The 23,239-nt window shown below is 45.2% G+C and overlaps 1 protein-coding gene across 2 annotated transcripts in view; it reads left to right on the plus strand.

Annotated features, from left to right (window-relative positions):
- Window positions 1-21,154, plus strand: part of Ptcd2 (pentatricopeptide repeat domain 2) — a 30,027-nt gene extending 8,873 nt beyond the window's left edge. Inside the window, exons 4-10 of one of the 2 annotated variants that reach the window (XM_075976229.1) lie at window positions 1,337-1,454; window positions 5,193-5,271; window positions 5,629-5,720; window positions 8,249-8,362; window positions 9,535-9,609; window positions 14,669-14,782; window positions 20,408-21,154. In XM_075976229.1, the coding sequence (XP_075832344.1) occupies window positions 1,337-1,454; window positions 5,193-5,271; window positions 5,629-5,720; window positions 8,249-8,362; window positions 9,535-9,609; window positions 14,669-14,782; window positions 20,408-20,632 (817 nt within the window). In that variant the 3' untranslated portion in view covers window positions 20,633-21,154. Of the gene's footprint in view, window positions 1-1,336; window positions 1,455-5,192; window positions 5,272-5,551; window positions 5,721-8,248; window positions 8,363-9,534; window positions 9,610-14,668; window positions 14,783-20,407 lie in introns of those variants that run through there. The other variant, XM_075976230.1, reaches the window with a different exon arrangement.
- The last annotated feature ends 2,085 nt before the right edge of the window (window positions 21,155-23,239 follow it).

The raw sequence follows: 23,239 nt of genomic DNA on the forward strand, positions 1-23,239 counted from the left end.
TCTTCACTTCACACATGAGGAACCTGATGCTCCAAGCGATGAACTGATTTTCTTACAATTTCATAGTTTTTAAGTAGAAGAGCTGGATTGGAGCCAGCATGCGGAAGCAGACAAAAGTCCTTAAAATCACCACACTCTTGTCCTTTCTAACTCAGTTCTCAAGCATATGGTGAAGCAGGGCATGTGTTCACCGTCGCCGTACTTGGCGGTGCGTGTTTACAACACTCCACCCTAATGCCACTCCAGCCCCCCTCTGTTTCAGCAGAGGGTGAAAAGGTTTGTAGTAAAGTCAGCTTTTCCTGCTCATACCTTAAAGCCATTTACATCACAAATCTGACATGTGTGTGATCATCAGGTACTCCCCAGATTATCATCCTAAGTGCCCAAAGCAGCAGTAGCTGGTCACCCAAAATAGGTTATGTTGGTCAGTTTCAGATGACTGACCACCCACCTATAGAACTTACGCCGCTAGTAAGATGTCGCCGCCATTAAAATTAGCCTTCTCTCGGGACTTAAGATTTCAAAGTAAATTTAATTTTATTTTAAGACCTAGGTGGCCACAGATCATGTAGGCCCTTATCTGAGTTTAGAAAAGCAGAGGTTGATCTAAGTTCAGTGTGCCTGTTGGTTGTGTGACACCCTATATGGTCATGAAGCCACCTCTGGAAGAAGCACAGGACACTCCCAGTGCCCTCCCTTTGTTCTGTACCCATACTAAGGGGACCCACGCATTCTTGGCCCAGCAGGTAATTTAAGGGATGATTACAGTGTGTGTTTTACTCCTTTTAATTCTCAGAGTATTTTGGCCTCTAACAAAACTCTTTTGTTTCGATGCCAAGTGTGTTAAACTCTGGAACCCCTAATTTTATTTAAATTCCCATTCTCCCGAACTGGGAGTTCCTTATTCTTTATTGTGTTCCCAGCACCTAGTAGAGCACAAACTGTGGTTTGTGTCTGTCCTTGTGGGTGTGTCTGGTATGTGTGGGGTATGTATATATGTTAATGTGTGTGTACATGTGCATTGGAGGGTGCATACACAGGGTTAGTGGTTTCAATCAAATATGTTCCTTGGTTGCCCTAAACCTTGTTTTTTGAGACTAGGTTTCACTGAACCTGGAGCTCTGTGATTGGCTACACTGGCTGTCCAGTAAACGTTGAGAATCCTCCTGTCTCCATCCCCTGCATTGGAGTTCCCGGTGCAAGCTACTAAGCCTGACTTTTACATGGGTGCTGGGATCCAAACTTGGGTGTTTCTGCTTGATAGTTGAGGTCTCTACGATTCTGTGTCTGTTCCTGTGTACCCTACCTTTGCTCATAGAATCATCTTGATCACCAGGTACCATGCAGAGAACAGAAACTTCACTGTGGGAGAATATAAGTTTGGACCAGTTTTCATGAGGTTGTGCTATGAGCTGGATCTTGAGGACTCTGCAGTGGAGCTCATCAAAGATAAGGTTAGTGTTTTCCAGTTCCTTCTCTTGCCAATGTGAACTCGTGTTCTTGGTGCTCTTACAAAAGACATTTTTTATGGCATTTTATTTCCTGGGTTTATTTGTTGTTTTATTTTATATTATTTCAAGGTCACTGGGCTGAATAAATAAGCTCTCTGCATTTGAAATGTTCCTGTAGAGTTGGCTCACAAGGAGACATACATGTGTCTTCGGAGGCATAGGATAGTACAGAGGCGGCACTCTGTTCTATGTATATATGGTGTATATATACTTTGGGTGTGTGCTGCCCTAGGGCATGTCTCCTGTCTCTGGAGTTCAGAGGTGAGTAGTTTCAGATCAGGCATTGATTTCCTATCCTGCGCCTGCACTCTCTCTCTTGTTTTTTATTTTTGATTGTAGACTGTATTTATAGCTGGTCAAGTTTTAAAATGCTTTTTATATATTCTGGTTTCTTTTTCTAAAACACATCATAATTTTGCACAGTAAGATAATTCAGTGGATAAGGGCACTTTCCATGCAAGCCCAGCAACCTTAGTTCAATCTGTGGATCCACACAAACGTGGAAGGGGAGAATCAGGCCCACACAGTTGTCATCCGACTTCCATGCATGCACCATGGCACATACACATGGTAATAAAAATGAATAAATTGTAAAAACATGTTTTAGTTACTTACTGAATATTTACTGTATCTTCTGCCCTCTGCCACAATTGTTGTTGTTGTTATATAATTATTATTTCCACAACAGCCCAGTCATGGGTATGATTATTATTTCTATCTCCCAGAAGGTGAAACTGCATTAAAGGCATTATAAATTCTTCCATGACAAGACACCCTTTGTTTGAGCCGTTGTCCACCGTGTGCGATTGGTACATTTAGGAACTCCAGAGTGCAATGATTTGGCCTTGCTTCCTACTCTTTCTCCTTATGTGTTCTGTACTGATGGAACTATCCTAGGCTTGACTGTTTTATTTAAGACAAGTAACCCAGGCTGGCCTCAAGCTTGCAATCTCCTGCCTCAGCCTCTGTAGGGTGTGATGATAGGCATGTGCCACCACGCCTAGCATTAGGGTTACCCTTCTTTAAGAACACCGTGCATTAGGAAGGTGGTCATAATGAGTTTGTGAGTAGAGGAAAGGTAGTTTAAGAACAGTTTCAACATTTGATCTTGTCTTTTACTTTGAAAAAAAAAAGGAGCACATACAGGGGCTGGGGAAATACCCAGTGGATAAAGGGCTTGAAAGGAACCTGAGTTTGCTCCCCAGAACCCCTATTTTTAAAAAGCAAATCATGGCAGTATGTACTTATAATCACTACTCCAGGGCAGCAGAGGCTTGTGGATTCTTGGGGTTCATTGGCCAACCAGCCTGGCCCACTTGTGAGTTAGAAGCTGTTTGGGTTAAAAGCTCAATTCAGCCCCTGGCATCCATATACCCAAAGGTGTCTGGAATGTTTGGGTTAAGACTTCACCCCAGCCCCTGGCATCCATATATCCGAAGAGTCTGAATGTTCAGGTGGAAGTTCCATCCCAAGCCCCTTCCCCTAGGGGTTGCCTCAGTCCAGACTCTGCCCCTAAGAAAGCCCATCAAACAATGACACCTCCCCAGAGATGCTCAAGACCACTCCCACAGGGTATTTAAACAGTCCCCCAGTGAAGACCACCAGATGAAGGCGGATGCTTAAAAGAAATCCCACACTAGCTCAGAATTGAGTATAATATAGGATTATTTATTTAGGCGTAGACTCACAGATTACAGTCCCTGCTCAAACGGGGAACAGGAACTGAATCGTGCCGGAAGAGAGGGCCATACCTCACTTTACATCGGCATATATAGTATAAGAGGCCACGCCCAAGTGGGTGGGTAACTTAGGCTACTGGCTGCAGGAATTCCTACAGCACCCCAGAGATCAAGCACATGGTTTTCCCATCTTCCTTCCCCGGCTCCTCTGGAGAACTGGAAAGCCATCCAGGAGCATTGGTGTTCACTAAACCTGGGCTTTTTCTAATTTGATTTGATTTGGTCTGATTCGAATTATTGTGACGGCAGAGGGGCTTATGAGGTGTAGAAACTTTTCTGAAGTCAATGAGAGACTGCCTTAAAAACTAAGGGGGTAAGCAGTAAGCAAAAATTGGTGTCCAAGGATGCTCTCTGACTTTCACATGACTGGCATGTGTGTGCACCCATACCCATGCATACACGTGATTACATGTTTGTATGTGTGTAATAAAACCTAGAAGATAAGCAGTATCTTTAGTGTTAGAGTTAGTAAAGCCTCACTTTTTCATGTAATTTGTATTTTAATATTTTAAGTAAATATCTTAATGTTACACTTAAATGAAACGTTTGATTCTTATAAGTCAAAGCCATTACTGTGCCAGTGTAAACACAATGTAAGTAATTTTTAAGCCTGGTATGTGGAGTCCCACGTGTAGAGGTGGAGTGGCCTGAGTCAGGACTGAGGGCGACCTTGCTTCTGCGAGCGTTTGCTGTCCCTCCACTGTCCTTGTTCTCCACAGCCCCCAGTGCCGATGGGGAAGGTGGCTGTTTTTCTCATTTCTCTTACTCCCTTGTTCGCCTTCTTCCTGGCTTGTCCCTCAGCTCTCTGGACCAGCACCCAGCACTTAGAGCAGACCTTGTTGCCTTGATTCTCCTCCCTTATTCTCAGCATCTAGGATCTATGGCAGGTAGAAAGAGCAAAGGATAAAGCACTTACTGACATCTAAATATCATGTCACAGTATGGCACTTGAAGTGCTGGGAAGCTGTAGAAAGAGAGGTAGTGGTCAAAGGTTGTACAATTGATGTAAAAGAGTTGAACAGTTGAGAAACATGGAGGTCATGGTAACAATATAGACTCTAAAAATTAGGACGAGAATTAAGTTTCTCTGTGACATAATACGTGTTCCCCGACTTAGCTCTTCTGCTAATGTATTTAAAACCGAATATAACAAGATCAGTACCCAGGTGTTTTGTCTGTTAAACTAAGTGCGAGTCCAGAACAAGGTTGAGAGGCACAGTTTCAGCAGATGCTCGCAAGAGTGAACAGCTGTGTGTTCCATGCTTGTGGCAGCTACTGCTCCGTGAGACATGCTCGCCTTCATTCCAAGTCAGCTTGCTGCGGCTGTCAGATGCCACCTCCTGATTCTACACCGCTCCTGAAACAGAGAGCTCTCTTGCTTCCTGTCCAGTGTGTCCATCCCCAAAGCTAGGACAGTGTTTAAAAGTAAAGCTTTAAAACATCCTTTGTATACCAGACTAACAGGGAATTCAGGAAGCCACTAAATATAAACCCAGAGAGCAGAGATTCTCAGCCCATGTTGCGACTCTGGTGATCCAACTACCCTTTTACAGGAATCGCCTAAGACCATCAGAAAACACCAGTATTTTCTTTACAGTTCATAACAGTAGCAAAATTACAGTCACGAAGTAACAGTGAAATAACTTGGCGATTGGGGAATCACCTCAGCATGAGGAACTGTGTTAAAGGGTTGCAGCTTTAGGAAGGTTGAGAACCACTGCTGTAAAGGGACAGGCCCTGCACAGTGGTTCACATCTTTAATCCTAGCACAAGGGAGGCAGAGGTGTGGACCTCGATGAGGCCATCCTGTGGTCTGCACAGTGAGTTATAGGATAGCCAATGCTACCTAATGAGTCCTGGTCTCAAAAGGGCTACAGTATGTGCACCCCCCCCCCCTTAATAGTTTAACTTCTGACCAAACTCTGCCTTTTCTCTTTACTAGCATTTACGAGGCTTCTTCCTAGACTCCACATCATTCAATATTTTGATCGATATGTTATTTACCAAAGGCAAATATGAAAGTAAGTACTGCAGTCTGTGGTTGTGGAAAACTACTGGACAAGCAGCTGGGGTGGGAAGAACTATAGAAGTGGCCCCTAGATTTCTGATGAGAAGCCCTACTGTGACCTTGCTCCTTAAATTTATAATATCAAATTGCATAAGATGGCTGATTATCTAAAACCTCAGCAGGTTTCCTATGCGTTTTTCTTGCACGACCTGATGATTTAGTTTAGCATTTAGATAATTGCCACTTAACTTCAAGGAGCGGCTTTGATCATGCTAAAATTTGCTTTTTGGTAGGTGATGCTGAACTGATTAGAATTTTGGGAACTTCCTATAGGTTCCTTTAACCCCGCTGGCCACTGTTCACTCGGCAGGTGCCCTGGAAGTATTGATTGAAATGAAAAACCAAGATGTGAAGTTCAGCAGAGACACCTACATCCTTGCATTCGCAGTTTGCTACAAACTGGTAAGACTATTTCCCTTGCGACTGGAGAGATGGCTCAGTGGTTGAGAGCATTGCCTGCTCTTCCAAAGGTCCAGAGTTCAATTCCCAGCAATAACATGGTGGCTCAAAACCATCTGTAATGAGATCTGACACCCTCTTCTGGCATTCAGGCATACATGCAGACAGAACACTGTATACCTAATAAATAAATAAATCTTTAAAATGAAAAAAATAAAAAAAGGCTATTCCCCTTAACGCTCAGGGCATTGGGAATTGAGTAGTATCTAGGAGAGGATTTTTTGCCTTCCTTCCTTCTTTCCTTCCTTCCTTCCCTCCTTCCCTCCCTCCCCTCCTCCCCCTACTCCTCCTCCTCCTCCTCCTCCTCCTCCTCTTCTTCTTCCTCTCTCTCTCTCTCTCTCTCTCTCTCTCTCTCTCTCTCTCTCTCTCTCTCTGTGTCTCTCTCTCTTTCTTCCTTGCTTTCTCTTTCTCCAGTTCCTCTGAAGTCTGTTTTCCATCTGGTACAAATATTTTAATTTTAAATGTATCCATTTTTAGAAAACTCAAGTTAGCCTTGTCAGATATTTTTATCATGGGAAAAGCAATAATCTTTCGCTCCTCTTTGGCAAGCTTGTGGATCGTGAAAGCAAAAGACAAGTTTCTGCTGAGCTCCGGAGTCCCTCGTAGGTTACACTACACTAGATCGCCTTCACTGTTGCCCCGTCCTTTAGAAACATCCCATCCTTCCTGGTGGACTCCACATACCATGGCTGTCATGTATTCCTTTTAACTATTACTGTTATTTTATGTGTACGAGTGCTTTGCCTGTGTCTGTGCACCACACGCATGCCTGGTGCCCATGGAAGCCAGAGGAGGGTTCTGATCTCATGGATAGTTACAAACCAGCATGGGTGCTGGGAACTGAGCCCCCGTCCTACAGGAGCAGTCAGCGCTCAACCACTTAGCCATCTCTTGAACCCTCTACCTCTGACTTTTGTTTGTCCAAGCCGTTAAAACCTTTAAACCTCTGTCAGCTGCAGGTTAGAGTTGGCCCAAGGGCTCTGTGGGTCATTCCGAATGGTGATTCCTGCTCAGGCTTGCTTCGCTGGGTGCATGCTGAAGTATAGAGAATTTAGTTCTGCTTAAGAAGGGCCAGACGATCTTTCTTCCTGTTTTGTATCCAAGAGTAACTTGTTTTATCAAGTGGAGACAAGTCTGGAAAAGGAGCTGCTGAGGTTCCCAGTCACCCCTGGCAACCGCCCCACATAAAATTCAGACTTTGTTGAGAGGATTGAGTGGTGGGATGGATAGATCTTCACAGACACACAGATGTCAGGCTGCTGTTGCCATTGTGAGCCCACCCACCTGTGGCAGCTCAGAGGGGACTGGGTTTACATTGTTGTCTGACTGATTAGGGCATCACTTCCTTGGGTTTAAAAATACATTTTCTTTTTTAGATGTATTTATTTTATTTATGTATATGTAAGTATGTGCACCACATGTGTTCCTGGTGCTGGCAGAGGTCAGAAGAGGACCTCAGGTCACCTGGACTAGAGTTACAGACGGTTGTGTGGGAGCTGGGAACTGAACTCAGGTCCTCTGCAAGAGCAACAAAGTGCTGCTGACTGCTGGGCCATCCCTTCAGCCCCCTTGGGGTTTCTTTTTCAGTCTGTTTTCATGGGATTCTTCTATAAGTTATGTTGTATTATTGTTACTGTTTTCAAGTTCTTGACTTACCCGGAGACTTTCAAGCTGGAACTTCTGCAAAGGAGAGTCCCCTGTGTTACTGCATGCTACAGCGCTGGCCCCACTGTGGGGCTTATGCCGAGAATCTAGCCCGCTGGCATACAAAGATGCCTGTTTACAAGTGAGAACTGGCTTACGATGAAATTGGCAAGCTGAACAATAAAACTAGTTTAGAGTTGAGCTGCTACCATATAAATAGTCTAGTCTGTTGCAGATGGTCTCTGCATAGCTTAATTTTTTTTGTTTTTGAGATTAAAATATAATTATATCGTTTCTTCTTCCTTTTCCTCCCCCTAAACCCTCCCATGTGTACCTCCTCGCTCCCTTTCACATTCATGGCTTTCTTTCATCAATTGCTGTTACATGCGTGTATGTTTATGTGTGTACGCATATATTCCACAGTACAACCTGCTCAGTCCGTATGTTATTGTATGCATGTTGTCAGGGCTGACTGTTTGGTATTAGCCAATTGGTGTGCTCTTCCCTGGGGAGGACTGTTTCTCTCCCTCTCAGATTACATAGTTACCTGTAGTTCTTTGTGAAGTGTTGAAGTCCTGATCCCTCCCCAGTCCACATTGTCATGTCTGTTGAGCTTAATTTTTCAAGTGACTTCAGATAGGCTCCGGGAGATTCTTAGAGCAGGAAATCCGAGGTACTATAGGCTCTGGGAGATTCTTAGAGCAGGGAATCCGAGGTACTATAGGCTCTGGGAGATCCTTAGAGCAGGGAATCCGAGACACTAAGTCCTGTTGATCATTACACCTGAAGGTTCATGACGTTGAATGAGCAATCCCATCTCCTCACAGAACAGCCCGGAATCTTTTAAAATTTGCACAACTTTAAGAGAAGAAGCCTTACTTAAGGGAGATGTCATCTCCAGGAGAGCATCCTGTTTTGCGGTGGCATTAGCTCTGAACCAGGTAAGGCCTTTGGGGCAGAAGAGACGTAAGTGACGTAGAAATGGGCAGGACGTTACTGCTTTCATTTGTTCTTGTTTTTCATTTATTTTTCCCTCCTAACTATATTATAAGGACATCCCATAATGAAAAAAATGCCTTCATTGCCACAGCGATTTGCTGCAAAGAACGTTTTTACTTGTGGCCGAAGACCCAGCATGCATTTCTGTTTAGAGTAGGTGGGCCAAGATCTTATGGAGAATCAAAGAAGGAAGCTGCAGTTTGAGGGAAATATCCTTGTTATAGTAACAATGGTACATGCTTCCTGTGTAGCATAATCAGAGAGCGTTTGTACATCAGTGTCCCTTTCCTCTTTTATTTTTTAAAAAACTCTTCACGTAGTTCTTATGCTGATTCTTTTTTATTACTCATCCCTCAAAAATATAAATTTCTTTTTGAACACCACCGACAGTAAATTTGTGTCAGAGACAGAAACACCAGAGCCCCAGTCCAGCTGGACAGGCTTTCCCTGGTCCTGGGTCGGAAGCCCACACTTGTTTCCCCCATCTGTAGCAATAGGATTTCGGGGTGCGGCCTCTTCTCTGTCGCCAGCATAGAGCCATGCTTCCTCCTGCAAACACAGCGTTGCCATGGACGTCACCACTCACCTGTGCCTCCCCAGGGTCCCCAGTCTGCCTCTTGCCTCGACTCCAATCTCTGTAGGCCAGCACTTAGGTCACGGACTCTAGGCTGTACTGATAGAGAACCTCCTAGAACCTAGAATGTGGAGCCCCTTTCTGAAATGTGTAGCACCTTGCAGGGCTCCATCTCCAAGAATTCTGACAATACCCACGTCTTGTCTGGTTTGAGGCTTCACTAATTATGCCAGGATAAAGTTTGCTCTGTTTCTTCTCATTGTCGTTTCTCCTCAAAGCTGGTTCCAACAGGAGAGGAGGGGAGCCAGTTTAATACCTCTCAAAACTAGACTCAGAGAGATTGCTAAAACATAGGATACCATGCCACTGGGTAGAACCCTTTATACAGTTTGTTTAAATTTGTATTTTTAAAAATCCCATTGTTGATTTAAAACTCTGAGGCCCCGTGCCTAGGAGCATCCTGCTTTCTCTAAGTAATATGTAGGAGAATGGAGTGATGGCTGCATGCTCTAGGGTTATGACTTTTGTTTTTCCTTTTAGAACCAGGTGGAAAAAGCCATGTCCATTTTTTCTCAAATCATGAATCCAGAGAGTATAACCTGTGCTAACTTAAATGTAAGTGATTGTCTTGTACTTTAAATGAGTTGAAATATGGTAAAATGCCTGCTGTTTTTGTCTGTGTGCATTCAGTCAAGAAGAATAGTCATATACTAAGCTTCTCTTGGGAGGAGCCACTCCTGTGAGAGAAGTCATCACCACAGGCTTCTGGGAGTTTGTTAATGGTGGGCTGATGGGTCTGCTCGGCTGTGTGGCAGGGCGCCATGGCATTTGAGGCACAAGTGAGAAGGCTGTGGGTTTGAAGAGGGGTGGGTGGACTGGTCAGACTCTTCCCCTCCCTGGGTGAAGCCTGCGTGCTAACTGCACCCCATCTATGGCAGCTGATTTGTGGTGTGCCTGTGACTGATAAGCCGGTATATGTGCTGTCTTAGGTTTCTATTGCTGTAAAGAGACACCATGACCACACAACTCTAATAAAGTAAAACATTTCACTGGGGTGCCTCACAGTTCCAGAGGTTCAGTGTTTTGTCTATGAATATCTATGCACCATGTGCACACCCAGTGCCTGTGGAGGTCAGAAGACATCAGATCCCCTAGTGCTGGAGTTATGGGTGCTTGTGAGCTGCCTGTGAGCACTAGGAACCTGACCTGGGTTCTGTGCATGAACTACGAGTGTTCTGAGTCACTGAGCCATCTCTCAAGCCCTTCAGGTCCCCAGCTCTCAAGGTCTTGTCTTCTAAACAATCCAGGACTTAAGCTGAAGAATACTCTTTTCAGACTAGAAATAGCACTAGTCTGACATGAGCTATTTCACAACCATGCAGTGGGTGTCTCCAGACAGGGGAGTGACCGAAGAACACAGCCGGGCTGCAGAGCAGCTGAGGAGAGTGAAGGAGACCTGCTAGGGCAGGGACTGAAGCGTTCCCGATGGCGTGTGTGTGTGTGTGTGTGTGTGTGTGTGTGTGTCTGTATGTCTGTGTGTGTGTTCAGTTCCCAGCTGCCATGCTGTGTCAGGACTATGGCCTCGATAGTAGAAGTAAGTCAGTACTGAAGCACCTTCTGCTCTGGTTCCAGCCCAAGCTCACCCAGACCTAGGCAGATGGAAAAGCTCTGCCCCAGCCTCTGCAGCCAGCCAGGCCTCTTCCCGCCTCCACGCCCTCCTCCTTTAATTTGCTTCTATTGGCTATTTTTGTCACATGGCAAGAAAAGTAACTAATACAGGTCAACTATGGGGCTGTGTTCTGGAGGAGGGGCTATGGGTTGTAGCTGGAAGGACAGTGCTTTCCATAGATTGCTCTTGGTGAGGCTTTCCATGCAAAGACTACACTGCTGATTATAGCCGCTTCCTACTAGCTCTGAGTCCTTGGGGCCAGTGCACAGATTCTTTAGATATCATGTCTGACTTTGGTTTTCCAAGTATACCATCGGGCACTGTACAGGTGTACATCTGAGGGTAATTCCTGTGGGCAGAGCAGAAAGTTATCACCTGTAAGTATTACTGTTTCCTCGGAATCATGGCACTCTGCCGAGATCCTACTCTAGGACTTGTCGCAGACATACTCCTGTGATGAACTTGGTTAGTATGGAGCACTAAGTGCTCCCCGTCCCAGGCCAGCTGCTTCAGATCCATTCTTCAACCATGACAGCAAAGGGACAGCCATTACTTTTGTCTTCTCATTCCCGTTAGATATGGACAGCTCTTATTCCAGGTGTACAGCCACCTCCTAGAGGGTGACTGCAGGTGGGATGGAGAGTTCTGGGACTAGGAAGGAGGGGCTGTAGCGCTAGAGAGGAGAGCTGCACATGAGCATGCGGGCAGCGATGCAGTGCCTGAGTTACTGCTGGCTTTCCCTAGAGTAGAGATGGCCCTGGTGGCAGGACGCTGAAGAGGGTGAGACAGCCAGATCTTAATTTAATTTTAGCTAAGGTACCAGACTAGACGCCTTGTGATTTGTTAGTTCTGTAGAGTCCTGCTGGAACTGTATCACTCAGTGGTGCAGATGTGGAAGGGGACCGTCCAGGCCGAGGGATTCGCCAAGTTTCACAGTTCAGTAGACACCGGAGCCAGGGTTGGAGCACAGACAGATGACTGTAAAGCCTGGGTCTCTCACCTCTCTGGGGAGATGAGACCCATGAAGACAGGAAGGAAGGCTGTGTCTGTCATCCAGGCCTCACTACTCCTGAGTAGTTGCGCCAAGATCACAGGACAAGGCACAGCCCACTGCCACTCTGTGGGTTTAGATTTCTGTCCCTGCCTGTCTCTCACGGTTGTTACAGAAGTATAGTAATGTCTTTTTCCAAATGAGAAAATGGTTTGGTGGAGACACACCATGAACCATCGGGGAAAGAAATGTGTCCACACCTGTGGCTGGGGTGTGGGGCTCATGCACTCGCAAGGCAGCTTCTGTTCTCTAATATGGAGGACAGCCAGCAGGCACATGGTGGGATTGGCTTGTTGTGGTTAAGGAACCTTGAACTAATGTTAAATTTGATTCTCTTTGGGAATGCGGTCAAGGAATTATCCATTATTTGGAAACTTTAATGAAAGTCTTATTCTTTAAGAATTCCCACTTGGGAAACTTGCAGATATCCGATCTAAATCCCTCATGTCACACTATAAGCCCGTTTAAACCTTTGTATTCTGGATGATGAAGAAGAGACAGTGTGCACTCCCTGGGGCGGCTTTCAGATTCTGGGTCTTTCTGTCTGAGCTTTAAAATGATGCACAGGCTTCAGCGTTTCCAAGGCTGTCATCTACTTGGAATCCTTAAACAATTTGTGCGCCTGACGAATGAGCTGGCAGTGGGCGCCTGTTGAGTCAATATTAGTAAAAATAAATGGAAGTTTTCTTTTCCTTGGTCTGTTTTAAAAATCTATATCTTACATTTAAATCTTTTGCTGCTGTGCATTAGAATTTAAACTCACTTAATCCTCTCCTAACTTAATTTTCTCTTTATCCGAATTACTTCTGCTGCCTGTGTGACCCAGAGGAGCTGGTTTCTTATTTCCCAGCTGACAGTTGCTACATCTTGCATTCATATAATCTATGACGTCACCAAGACCCATGCATGTTGACTGTAGCCTGTCAGTCTCAGGAGAACCATAAGCTCTCTTTGGCAGTGCTGCCCTCACCCTGGTGAGCTGCTTCCCTCGAGATTTTGTTTGTCTCATTTGTCTCTCGGGAGTCCATCTGTGGGAGACATAGTCCATGGTGTGATGAGAGTGAGGTAGGAGACTTTAAGATGTAGGGCCAGCATGAGTCACCATCCCTGTGAGGAGCTATTGGATTAGTGGTGTCTGGAGGATGCAGAGTTGTTTTCCATCAGGAGTGTAGCCACTGTAACCTACTGGTGAGCTAGCAAATCCCATGCATGTGCAACCCTAACTAAGCTCAAGTTAGTTTTTAAAAGGACACGAAAGTAGAAGGGACGTGTTGGGAGAGGACGTATTCCAGATGGAGTGGCATGGGCAAAGAGAAGGAAATGGAAAGTGGGTGTGGTCAAACTTCATTATATACATGTAAGAAATAGTTTTGAAAATACACTTTTGAAGTTGGAAGGAAAAAAGGCAGTACCTAGAGGACAGTACTATGAGGTCACTGGGGGTGTGCTCTCAGGAGGGATGAAGGTAGTTGTAAGAACGTTGTAGAAAACTAGCATCTGCCCTCTGGTTTCCTCTCGAGATGCAATCCCTGCTTTCACGTGTGCTTACTCATTGCCGTCTGCCATGGTGTGGCTCAGGGCAGAGCGCCTTCTCTGGCTGAGTTCGGGGCAGCCCCAGGTCCTGAACCTCCAGAACTGTGAATTGACAACCTTCCTCCCTTCCGTTCTGACAGAGAAAATGCAAACACTCCACAAACAGACGTTACAAAAGAGGGGGCAAAACGGTACAGCTAGTTCAGTGTGGAGGAGGAGACGCTGCCTCTCCTGGGGACCTGGGCTGTAAAGGTGTTCATTCCTGTTGGTGTAATAATTTCTAGTTTCAAAAGTACTAGGTTTTAATTTTAAGATATACATATCAACCAATATCATATAATATGTGTTTCCATGGCTAATTGCTATGCATTTATTCAATATGTGGCTTTACACCAATTATTTCTAGTGTTAAGCAAAAGTTATTTAATAACTAGCAAAGGAAAGATACAATTTGGGGGAAAATACATTTTGAAACTAACACATCAAATTATAAACGGTGACTAACACTGGTTGGTGACTTCTCAGTTACTCTCATTTTTTAAAACCTTTTCTCTGTGTCTCAAACTGTCCTGTTGAGTACTGACGAAAATGAGCCTTGCTTTTCCGTGTGCTGGGTGTGCAGGCTGATGGGAAGTCAGCAGGGCCGTTTCACAAGTATGGTTTGGCGCCCAGTTTTGAAGGTTGTTAATGAGTGCAGTGCAGATAGATAGGCTTCCCTGAGACCTCAGCCAGCTTCCACTCCACCTGGCACAGGGAGTGTGCTGCAGTTAACCAACATGAGAAAGGTGCTGCCTTCCTCCAGCCAGGCTTAGGGTACAGTTGATTGTCATGGCCCTTGGTCCTAGGGGAAAGAGGGCAGAGGGAATGAACATTTTCCCTTGTACCTCCTGTGTGCTGGTTTTTCACGTCATGTTCACGGTAGCACACAACGTAGGACTCAAGACTACTGTTCCCATTTAACAGATAAGGTCGTTAAAAGCAGAGTTTGCAGCTGGGAGTCACGTAGCTAGCATTTGCCAGGGTTAAAATTTTAGCCAGACACCAGTGGGGTGTGTGTGTGTGTGTGTGTGTGTGTGTGTGTGTGTGTGTGTGTGTGTGTAGATGTGTATGCAGAGGTCAGAGCATAACTGTGAAGTTGTTTCTTGTTCTTTTTGTGGAATTGAGGAATCAAACTCAGGCTTGTGTGGCAGGTGCCTCTGCTCTGTGAGGCACCTCACTGGCCCCAGCTACAGCAATGCCATTAGCTGTAGAAAAATATATTTTTGCTAGTGAACATGCATACAAAGCACTTAAAAAACAAACAAAAAGCATACCTGAACTAATGAATTAGGAAATAATATTAAAAACTGGTGTCTGTCAATGCAGGCTCATCTCAACGTTGAAAAGCCTGCTAGCTCAGTCTTGTCTGTTCTTTTATTCAGATTTTAATCCATGTCCGGTCAAATAGGTTGGAAAACCTGATAAAGATCTTACAGGACACTGTTGACAGAAGTGTCTCGATGTTTGTGAAAAGACACGCGTTCTCAGAGGAAGTGGTAAGTGTGCCAGCGCTGCAGGTGGCACTAAGTACCCTGTGCTCACCTGGCGTCCTAGCCCTGAGACTGCCTCCTTAGCAAGAGGCCAGAGACAGCAGTCTCTCCGGTGGTCTCGGGGCTCGCACTATGGCTTCGGGTTCCCAGGGAGCCGTCTCCTTTGTGTTGTTCCTTCCCCTCTACTATTCTGTAGATACTTTCCTTTTTTCTCTCAAGCCTCCCATAGCATGAATAATAAAAACCCAGAGACGGATATTGGGGTTCAACCTGAAGATCAGAAAAGCAAAGCAGCCAGCCACTAGAGAGCTCTTACCTTTACCAAGTCTTCAGACCGAAAGGGCGAGAGCCTGTCTCCACAAATCCTCAGACTCCACACTCTTCTGAGTTCCTGGCTCTTCCCCTTTATATTCCTCTCTCCGCCCAGCCATATCGCTCCTGACTCAACCTCCCTAGTGCTGGGATGAAAGGCATGTAATCCCAAGTGCTGGGATCACCTTTGTATGAGCTCTGTTTCTCTTTTAGACAGAGTCAATCTTGTGTTTCCTGAGTCCTGGGATTAAAGGTGTGTGCCACCACTCCCTGGCCTGTATGACTGACTAGTGTGGCTGCTTTGTCCTCTGATCTTCAAAACACAGATAATGTACCCCTGTAGCATCCAGTACCTTCTCCTTGCTCCTCACTCTCCGCTAACCCTTGCTTCCTGTTTGGGGGAGAGAATGGCCAGTACACCGTCAGCTGCTGGCTGTGGTTGTATGCCCATGGTGACTTCATGTGCCTCTCTCCAGCATCTCCACTGCTACTGGACATTGTCACACTTAAGTCTCGTCAGAGTGTCCTTCTTTGTGATCAGTCCTATCATCATTATTGTGTATATTGTCTGTCATCTAAAGAAAACGGTTACCCTACAAATGAAAAGACCCATGCTGGGTTTAGCTAGGGAAGCTGGACCTTACAAATGCCAGTTCCTCCAAAGTTAATGTGATAAGGTAATGACCTCAGGAAGTATACCACTATACTTTTTCTGTGGCTTGACTTAAAACAAGTAAGAAAAATAGCTTCATTAAGGGAAGGAATGACTTCAAGATGCAGCTTAGTGGTTCTCTTCCCCAGCCCTCAAAGGCTGCCTTACTTATCTCTCACAAGGTCCTGGACTCACAGATCCAGTTAGGCTGGGGACCAGTGAGCTCCAGAGCTCTGCCTCCACCTCCCCAACTTCCAGATTAAAAATCCGCCTTCTTTGATCATTTTGGCTTTTTACATGGGTTCTGGAGATCAAATTTTAAGTTCTTATTTTTGCAAAACAGATATGTACTTGACAAAGCTGTCTCTCCAAGCCTCTCCATAAAGTCTTTCTTCACATTTATCTGTTTTTTTATATTTCTTTATTTTGTGTTAATATATGGTGTGTGTACGTGTGTGTGTTCATGTGTATGTATGTGTGTGAACACAGATGTATCACAGTACATGTGGAAGCCAGAAGACTTTTTCAAAAGATGGTTTTTGCCTTCCACCATGGAATTTTGAGTCCAGGTTCTCAGGCTTGGTGGCGAGCACCCTGGCCTGTTGAGTCATCTTGCCAGCCCTAAAAATGTGTTTTTGTGTGACAGAAACACTATATCAAATAAAAAGGTGAATAATCTTGAAGAAAATACTTTGAGGTTTTTACTCATATAACAAAGAGCTGACCAACTCTAATGTGGAGAATTCTTTTTGAAAATTACGAGAAAAGAACCAATAGCCAATGCTGAACAAAGATGGAGTTCACTTAGGACTTGAATGCGTTTAACCCTCAGGAAGACGGAAGACTCTCAGCCCTAACGGTGAATTCCCCAGAACCCCCATCATGAAGTGAGATACATGACCAGATACATTCATATATTTACATTTAAATTAATGTAGAAAACCAAAACAACTATGAGAAAGTGGGTAAAGAGTAGAAGTAGGATTTCCATGAGTGTGTTTTGTATATTTGGCTTTGCAAAGTAGTGAAAGCTTCCCAAACATTAAAATTAAATTGAATATAAGTGAAGAGGAAACAGCAATTCCTAAGCGTTGAAAACAATGGAAGAGATGAGGGCGTGAGACACAGCAGAAGTTCCCGCTGCCCGCTTGAAATGCAGTCACTGTTTTCAAAGCCTCCTTTATTACTTACGTGTACCTGTGTGTGCCTCTGGGTTTCTTTCTGTCATGTGTGTCCAGGTGCCTGCAGAGGCCAGAGGACATCTGGTCTCCGGGTAAAGGAGTTAGAGGAGATTTTAAGCCACCCAATTTGGTGCTAGAAGCTAAAGCTAGCTCCTCTTCAAGAGCAGTAAGCACCTTAACCACTGAGCCGTCTCTCCAGCTCAAAATGTAGTCACGTATACCTCCAATAACGTGTGAAGTGGTTGGGGAGGGAGCGAAGAGCTAAGAAAATGTGTCAGTGCCAGGCAGCCCTGCCATTAGCAGTCATGCCCACGCTCATTTGTTCCGACCAAGTGACCTGTGGGTTGGTCCTCCTTCCTTGTTCCACCGTCCCGTGCTTTGCCAGTTCTGCTGATGGCCCAGGTGGCAGGATGGGCACCAGGGAGCAGATAGCGCTTTCTCCATCATGCCGCATCCCAGCTCTGTCTCACGTGTCTCCTTGCTTCTGCTTCTTCCTGATGGCAAAGGAGTTATGAGGACTCTTACCGGCAGGATTAGCTTCTTCCTACTAGAGGGCTTTACTCTGCCTGGGTTGTGATTTTCCCAGATCGTGTTGGAGTAAGTTTTAAAAGCAGAGGACATGGAGATATGAGTAGATTCTAGAGTGCACAGTGTGCTTGTGTGCTGGAGATCGTGTGTATACACACATGCATGTTTGTATGTGCACACATGTGTATGTGATAACAATACTGATGCAACTTCCGTTTCTCTCAGTAGTTAATTTTAATAAATCATTATGGCCTGTTGTTGCCCATTTATATCTAAAGCATGCAGACAAGCCTCACACTGAAGATTCTGACTTAAGACTCTTTCACTTATAAAACTTGCCCTGGGCTTCAGCCTGATCCCCCTGATTACCTGAGACTTTCAGGGAATTGCTTGATGAGAAATAAATTATACAACGCTATACCTTTTGAGCTAATTGTTTTGTTCATTTGTTTCTTTGGTCTCTTCTTGTGTTGTCATTGTTTTCCAAGGCAGAGTCCTGCTATGCAGTCCAGGCTGGTCTGAAACCCAGGAACTGCCTACATCAGCCTCTTAGGAGCTGGCATTTCCACCAAATGCAGGCGTGTGCCTGGCTTAGCTAGGTCTGTGTGTGTGTGTGAGAGACAGAGAGACCGATAGAGACAGAGACAGAGAGACCGATAGAGACAGAGACAGAGAGACCGATAGAGACAGAGAGACAGAGACAGAGAGACCGATAGAGACAGAGAGACAGAGACAGAGAGACCGATAGAGACAGAGACAGAGACAGGAGACCGATAGAGACAGAGACAGAGAGACCGATAGAGACAGAGACAGAGAGACCGATAGAGACAAAGACAGAGAGACCGATAGAGACAGAGACAGAGAGACAGGTAGAGACAGAGACAGAGAGACCGATAGAGACAGAGAGACCGATAGAGACAGAGACAGAGACAGAGAGACCGATAGAGACAGAGACAGAGAGACCGATAGAGACAGAGACAGAGAGACCGATAGAGACAGAGACAGACAGATTGTATATGGACTCTAATAGTATAAAACTATTTTTGAAGATTTTATTTTATTTTCTAAATTTTGCATGTCTAGAGTTTTTTACCTACATATATGTCTGTTCACCTGTTGCATGGAGTGGCCTTGGAAGCCAGAAGAGGATGCCAGATCTCTGAAACTGGAGTTACAGATAGGCTGTGAGCCAGCATGTGGGTGCTGGGAATCAAAACTGGGTCCTCTGGAAAGCAGCCAGTGGTTGTTACTGCTGAGCCATCTTCCCAGGCCCCAAACTCTATATTTTGAAAATACTCTACTTGATGTTTATATCAATAGTTATTAAAAGTGTGTTGAGTCAACTATTGTAGATAGAATACCACAGAGGAGTATAGGAAAGAGCTTCTGGTTTCCTGCAGTAATATTAGTGAAAGTGTTCCAATATTAGCTGTTTTCTCATTGGTTTTTTAAAACTGAGTTAACAGAGCAATATGATGTGATTTCTTACCTGCATCCCATAGCTGTTGGGATGCTGGTGAAGGTTTCTGCAGTGATGAACCTACTGTGGCCTATGCAGCTGGGTGAATGTCCCTCCACTCTGTTATGCTCTGCTTCTCTGGGAAGCCTGTACTGTAGACAGAAGTTTCTGTCCCACCTGGTCCTGCAGTCGTTCAGTCCCAAAGACACACAGAGGCTTATATTAATTATAAACTGTTTGACCTATTAGCTCAGGCTTACTATTAACTAGCTCTTACAACTTAAATAACCCATAATTCTTATCTATGTTTAGTCACGTGGCTTCAGTGCAGCATTTTCATCTTGCTTCTTCTGCCTCTAGGCAGAAGAACTGCATCTCAGCCCTTCCTCTTCCCAGAATTCTTAGTCTGGTACCCCACCTATATTTCCTGCTTGGCTACTGGCCAATCAGCATTTTATTAATCCAATACTAGTGGCAAATCTTTGCAGTGTACAAGAGCATTCTCCCATACCCAACATGAATGTGGCCATCATCCACTATGAACTTGAGTGCTAAGGAAGCCGTTCTCACAGAACATGAAACTGATTATCTGCAGTTCAGTTGGGAGTCCATGTTTGGAAGGATTTATTTAGAAAATGTCCAAAGGATGTTAGGAAGATTTTTCCCACTTAACTTGCCTTGGGATACTAGGCTGAGTCCTCAGAACTAAGTAAAAGGTAGGCTTTGTGCAGATCCTGATCCTGAGCTGACCCGCTTTTGTAGGGTTAGTACCTGTACTTGTGACTGCTATTTCTACATCAGGTCTTCTGCTCTGTCTCAGACTCTCTGGCCAGTGGTCTTCTTGGCATGCCTACCTTGATGTTCACCTCCAGAAGAGATTCTGGATTTCCCCTCCAATCCTGCACCTCCCTGTCCCCCTATCTCAGTAAATGGCAGTGCCCATCATCGTGTTCCTAGGACCCCAGTTAGGAAAGTGACATTGACTTCCTCTCCTTCAGCTGGAGTCCCTCGCTAATAACACCCACAGTGCACCTCACCTACGCTTGCCTCTCCATCTTTCCCTGTGTGTTCCCCTGTCACCACCATCTTTTCCTCTGGGCTATGATGGGGGCTCCCCCCTCCATTTATTCTCTGGGCAGCTTGTTAAGTCTCAATCAGACCATAGCCCTTGTCATCCCCTGGCTTTTAGGGTAAATTCTGAGCATCTTCCCCGGAACTATATGTAAAGTCCGTACAATCTGACCTCCTGCTCTCACCCACGCTTTGTTGATTCCGCTGGCATTCGACCTCTCCCAGTTATGTTTTGCTGTAAGGTGTATGCTTTGGCTTCCTTTTATGAGGTTCTGAACTCTGTGGCTTCCAGAGGCTCTTAACAGTCACCCTGCCTGTGTGCCCTGGTAGTCATCTTTGTGTGTACACTGGACATTTCTGCATGTCTATTTCTGCTTCTTAGAGGATAGGCTGACCACATTGTGATGTAATGACTACTCTTCTTCCAGCTGACCAAGGTGAGGGACAAACTGAAGAACAGCCCCACGCTCGCGGCCAGATTTGACGAGGTCTATGGGAAGCTGCACGTTCATGGCCTGGTCACTGTTTACACACTGGATGCTCTGCTCTGCCATGTCCCCCAGGACAAGAAATCCAACACAGTGCTGTTAAAGAAGAGGACAGTCAGCCGACGGACCTTACAACCTCTCAGCCAGTCCCTGCTGACTGAGTAACTGTGTTTTCAGCCTCCCAGGTGTGGAGGAGCTGCCAGGGGTGAATCATTGGCTTCTCCGAATTCCGTGGCACTGTGCTAACACCTGGTCTCCCTACGTCCCAAGTCCCCTGGGTGGTGACTTGCCAAATCCTAGCTCAAGCAAGGGAAGCACCGTTGCCACAGAAAGGCAGCTTCCCTATGACAGCCACACCAGACTAAGGGCCACAGCCACTAATGCAGCCCAGCACCAGAGCGACACTCAGAAAGTACCTGCAGGAGGAATTTCCCGTGGTCTCGTCAACCTTGAGTGACTTTTCACAGGAGAGATGCCTTGCCAGCGATGTCCTCGCTGAATTTGAGAATATGAAACCCTCTTCTAACATGGAAACGGTCAAGGCCTTCTCTCATCTCTGCCATCATTTTTCCATCTACAAAGTAATATTGCCCGTGTGTGCTGGGATGATCTGACACTTTCATTCAGGGTTCGGTAGAGTTAATCTTTCTCCAAAACAAGAAATAAAAAGTACCTGTACAGACTTGAGCTTGTGTTTTTCTTTCCTCAGCATGTAAACAGAACCAGACTTTAGCTTTCAGAATTGGTAAGTATGCTGAATTTAAATGATTATTGTCTTTGTCATTGGCAAATCCTGATTTAAAAAACCATGGGATGCTTAGTTTTCTGTGCTAGCTTTCTGTTTAATATCATAAATACTTGATTCTGCATGTCACTGTGTTTGCTCTGCACCTTCTCTTTGTGCACATTGTTTTTGTTATTTGATTTTATTACCATTATTATAAAACTTTCTTGACAGCGGGCCGTTTCTGTGACAGTTTGAGATGCAGCTTGGGATGAATTGTGTGATCATTTCCAAGAGGAGCCAGGAGCCATCCCACTTATTCTTGTTCCTGAAGGCCCAACCAGGTGTTGAACCCAGCAGCAGAGACCAAGTGGGCTTCAGACTTGTCCTTGAGACCATTTCCAGAATAAAGTCTGTTCACATCAATGTTCTTCTCAGGCAAGAATTGTCTGTAGAATCAGGCATTTTAGAGTCAGAGAAATGTCCCATATCTCCGAACTCCCTCGTCTTTCAGGTTAAGGAAATGGCTTGTCCAACTGGCAGAAGTAATGAGGGTGAGGCACCAGATTCCTGGTCTGGTGTCCTCCCACAGGGTCACATTATTATCTCTCTGACTGAAACGGTTCCTCCTAGATCTTTACAGATTGTTAAGGACTCCATGACTTATCGCGTGGCCTCAGGCTGTCAGTTGGCTCTTTTGGTAAGTTGGGCTAATGCTGGCACACTGACTTAGAGCAAGTGTGGACTCACCGAGAACATAAAGCAGGCAGGCTGTGCCTGCAGAGTAAATGCTGTACCACACCATCCGTTACCACCTTAGTGGGTGGCAGAGTATCCCCACCTTCTGAGGAATTGCGTGAAGGGGGCCTTCCTCCTGCTCTGACCGTGCGCAGGAGCCCATCTCACAGATGTCAAAAGGATTTTGCCTGTGTTCTGTGAAGCATTAGACATCCTCATTTATAAACAAAACCCAGAAATTTCTGTCTTCATAGAAGATAATGGAGCCAGGTGTTGTGATAAACATCTTTAATCTCAACACTCAGGCTGCCCGTGGATCTCTCTGAGTTCAAGGCCAGCCTAGTCTACAACGTGAGTTTCTGAGTTTTAGGCCACCAGAGCTGTTACACAGAGAAACCCCGTCTTAAACAAGAAAAGAAAACAATGGCTTACAGGCATCTCTTGTGTGTGGTGTTTTGTAAACAACAAAATTTGGCAGTTTCTGTACCTTCAGAGCCTTGAGAATAGACCTTGCCTCCTGTCCCCCAACTTAGCCTTCTGTCTTTTCTTGCTGAGCATTTAAAAGGCTGTAACGTCTTAAATAAATGTGGCGAAGATGGCCAGGTCACAACCGTTCATTAACAAAACAAGAAGGAAGAAACACAATCAACTTTGTGGACAATAAATAGCAACCTTCCCTAGCCCCTTCTCTCCTGAGAAGGGGAGCAGCTGGTGCTCTGCTGTTGGCAGACAGCTGTGAGACCCGGTAAAGTCTTAGTGCCCAGGTAACTAATGTGCGGTGCTATAGTTGGGCACTTCCTTGAAATGTGTTCATTAGAAATCTAAAAATTTAAAAGGCAGGATTGTTCCTTTGAGCTGTAGCAGTGGGTCTCGACCCCTATGGTGGTCAAACAACCCTTTCACAGGGACCACAGTATCAGATATTTACACTGTGATTCATAACAATAGCAAAATTACAGTTATGAAGTAGCAACAAAAAATAATTTTATGGTTGGGGTCACCACCACATAGGAACTGCACTAAAGGGTTAAGGCATTAGGAGGGTTGAGAACCACTGCTCTTTAGGTACGCGGATGACAGGGAATTGAACAGAGGCAGGACCACTTATGCCAGAGTTAATTAAAAGAAAGAAGTGGCCACCATATAGCAGGGGTTACTGTTTGTCAGGTTCCTGCAGAACCTTGGGTAGGTATCTTACTGAATCCTCAGGGGAACCCTCGGAGGTAGTTATGACCCCACTACTTGGGAGAAGCTCTAGTTCACAGATTTGATACCAGCAAGTGGAAGACAATGGCATTTCAAAGCAGGCA

Source organism: Microtus pennsylvanicus, chromosome 6 (assembly GCF_037038515.1).
Source record: "Microtus pennsylvanicus isolate mMicPen1 chromosome 6, mMicPen1.hap1, whole genome shotgun sequence".
Classification (NCBI taxonomy): domain Eukaryota; kingdom Metazoa; phylum Chordata; class Mammalia; order Rodentia; family Cricetidae; genus Microtus; species Microtus pennsylvanicus.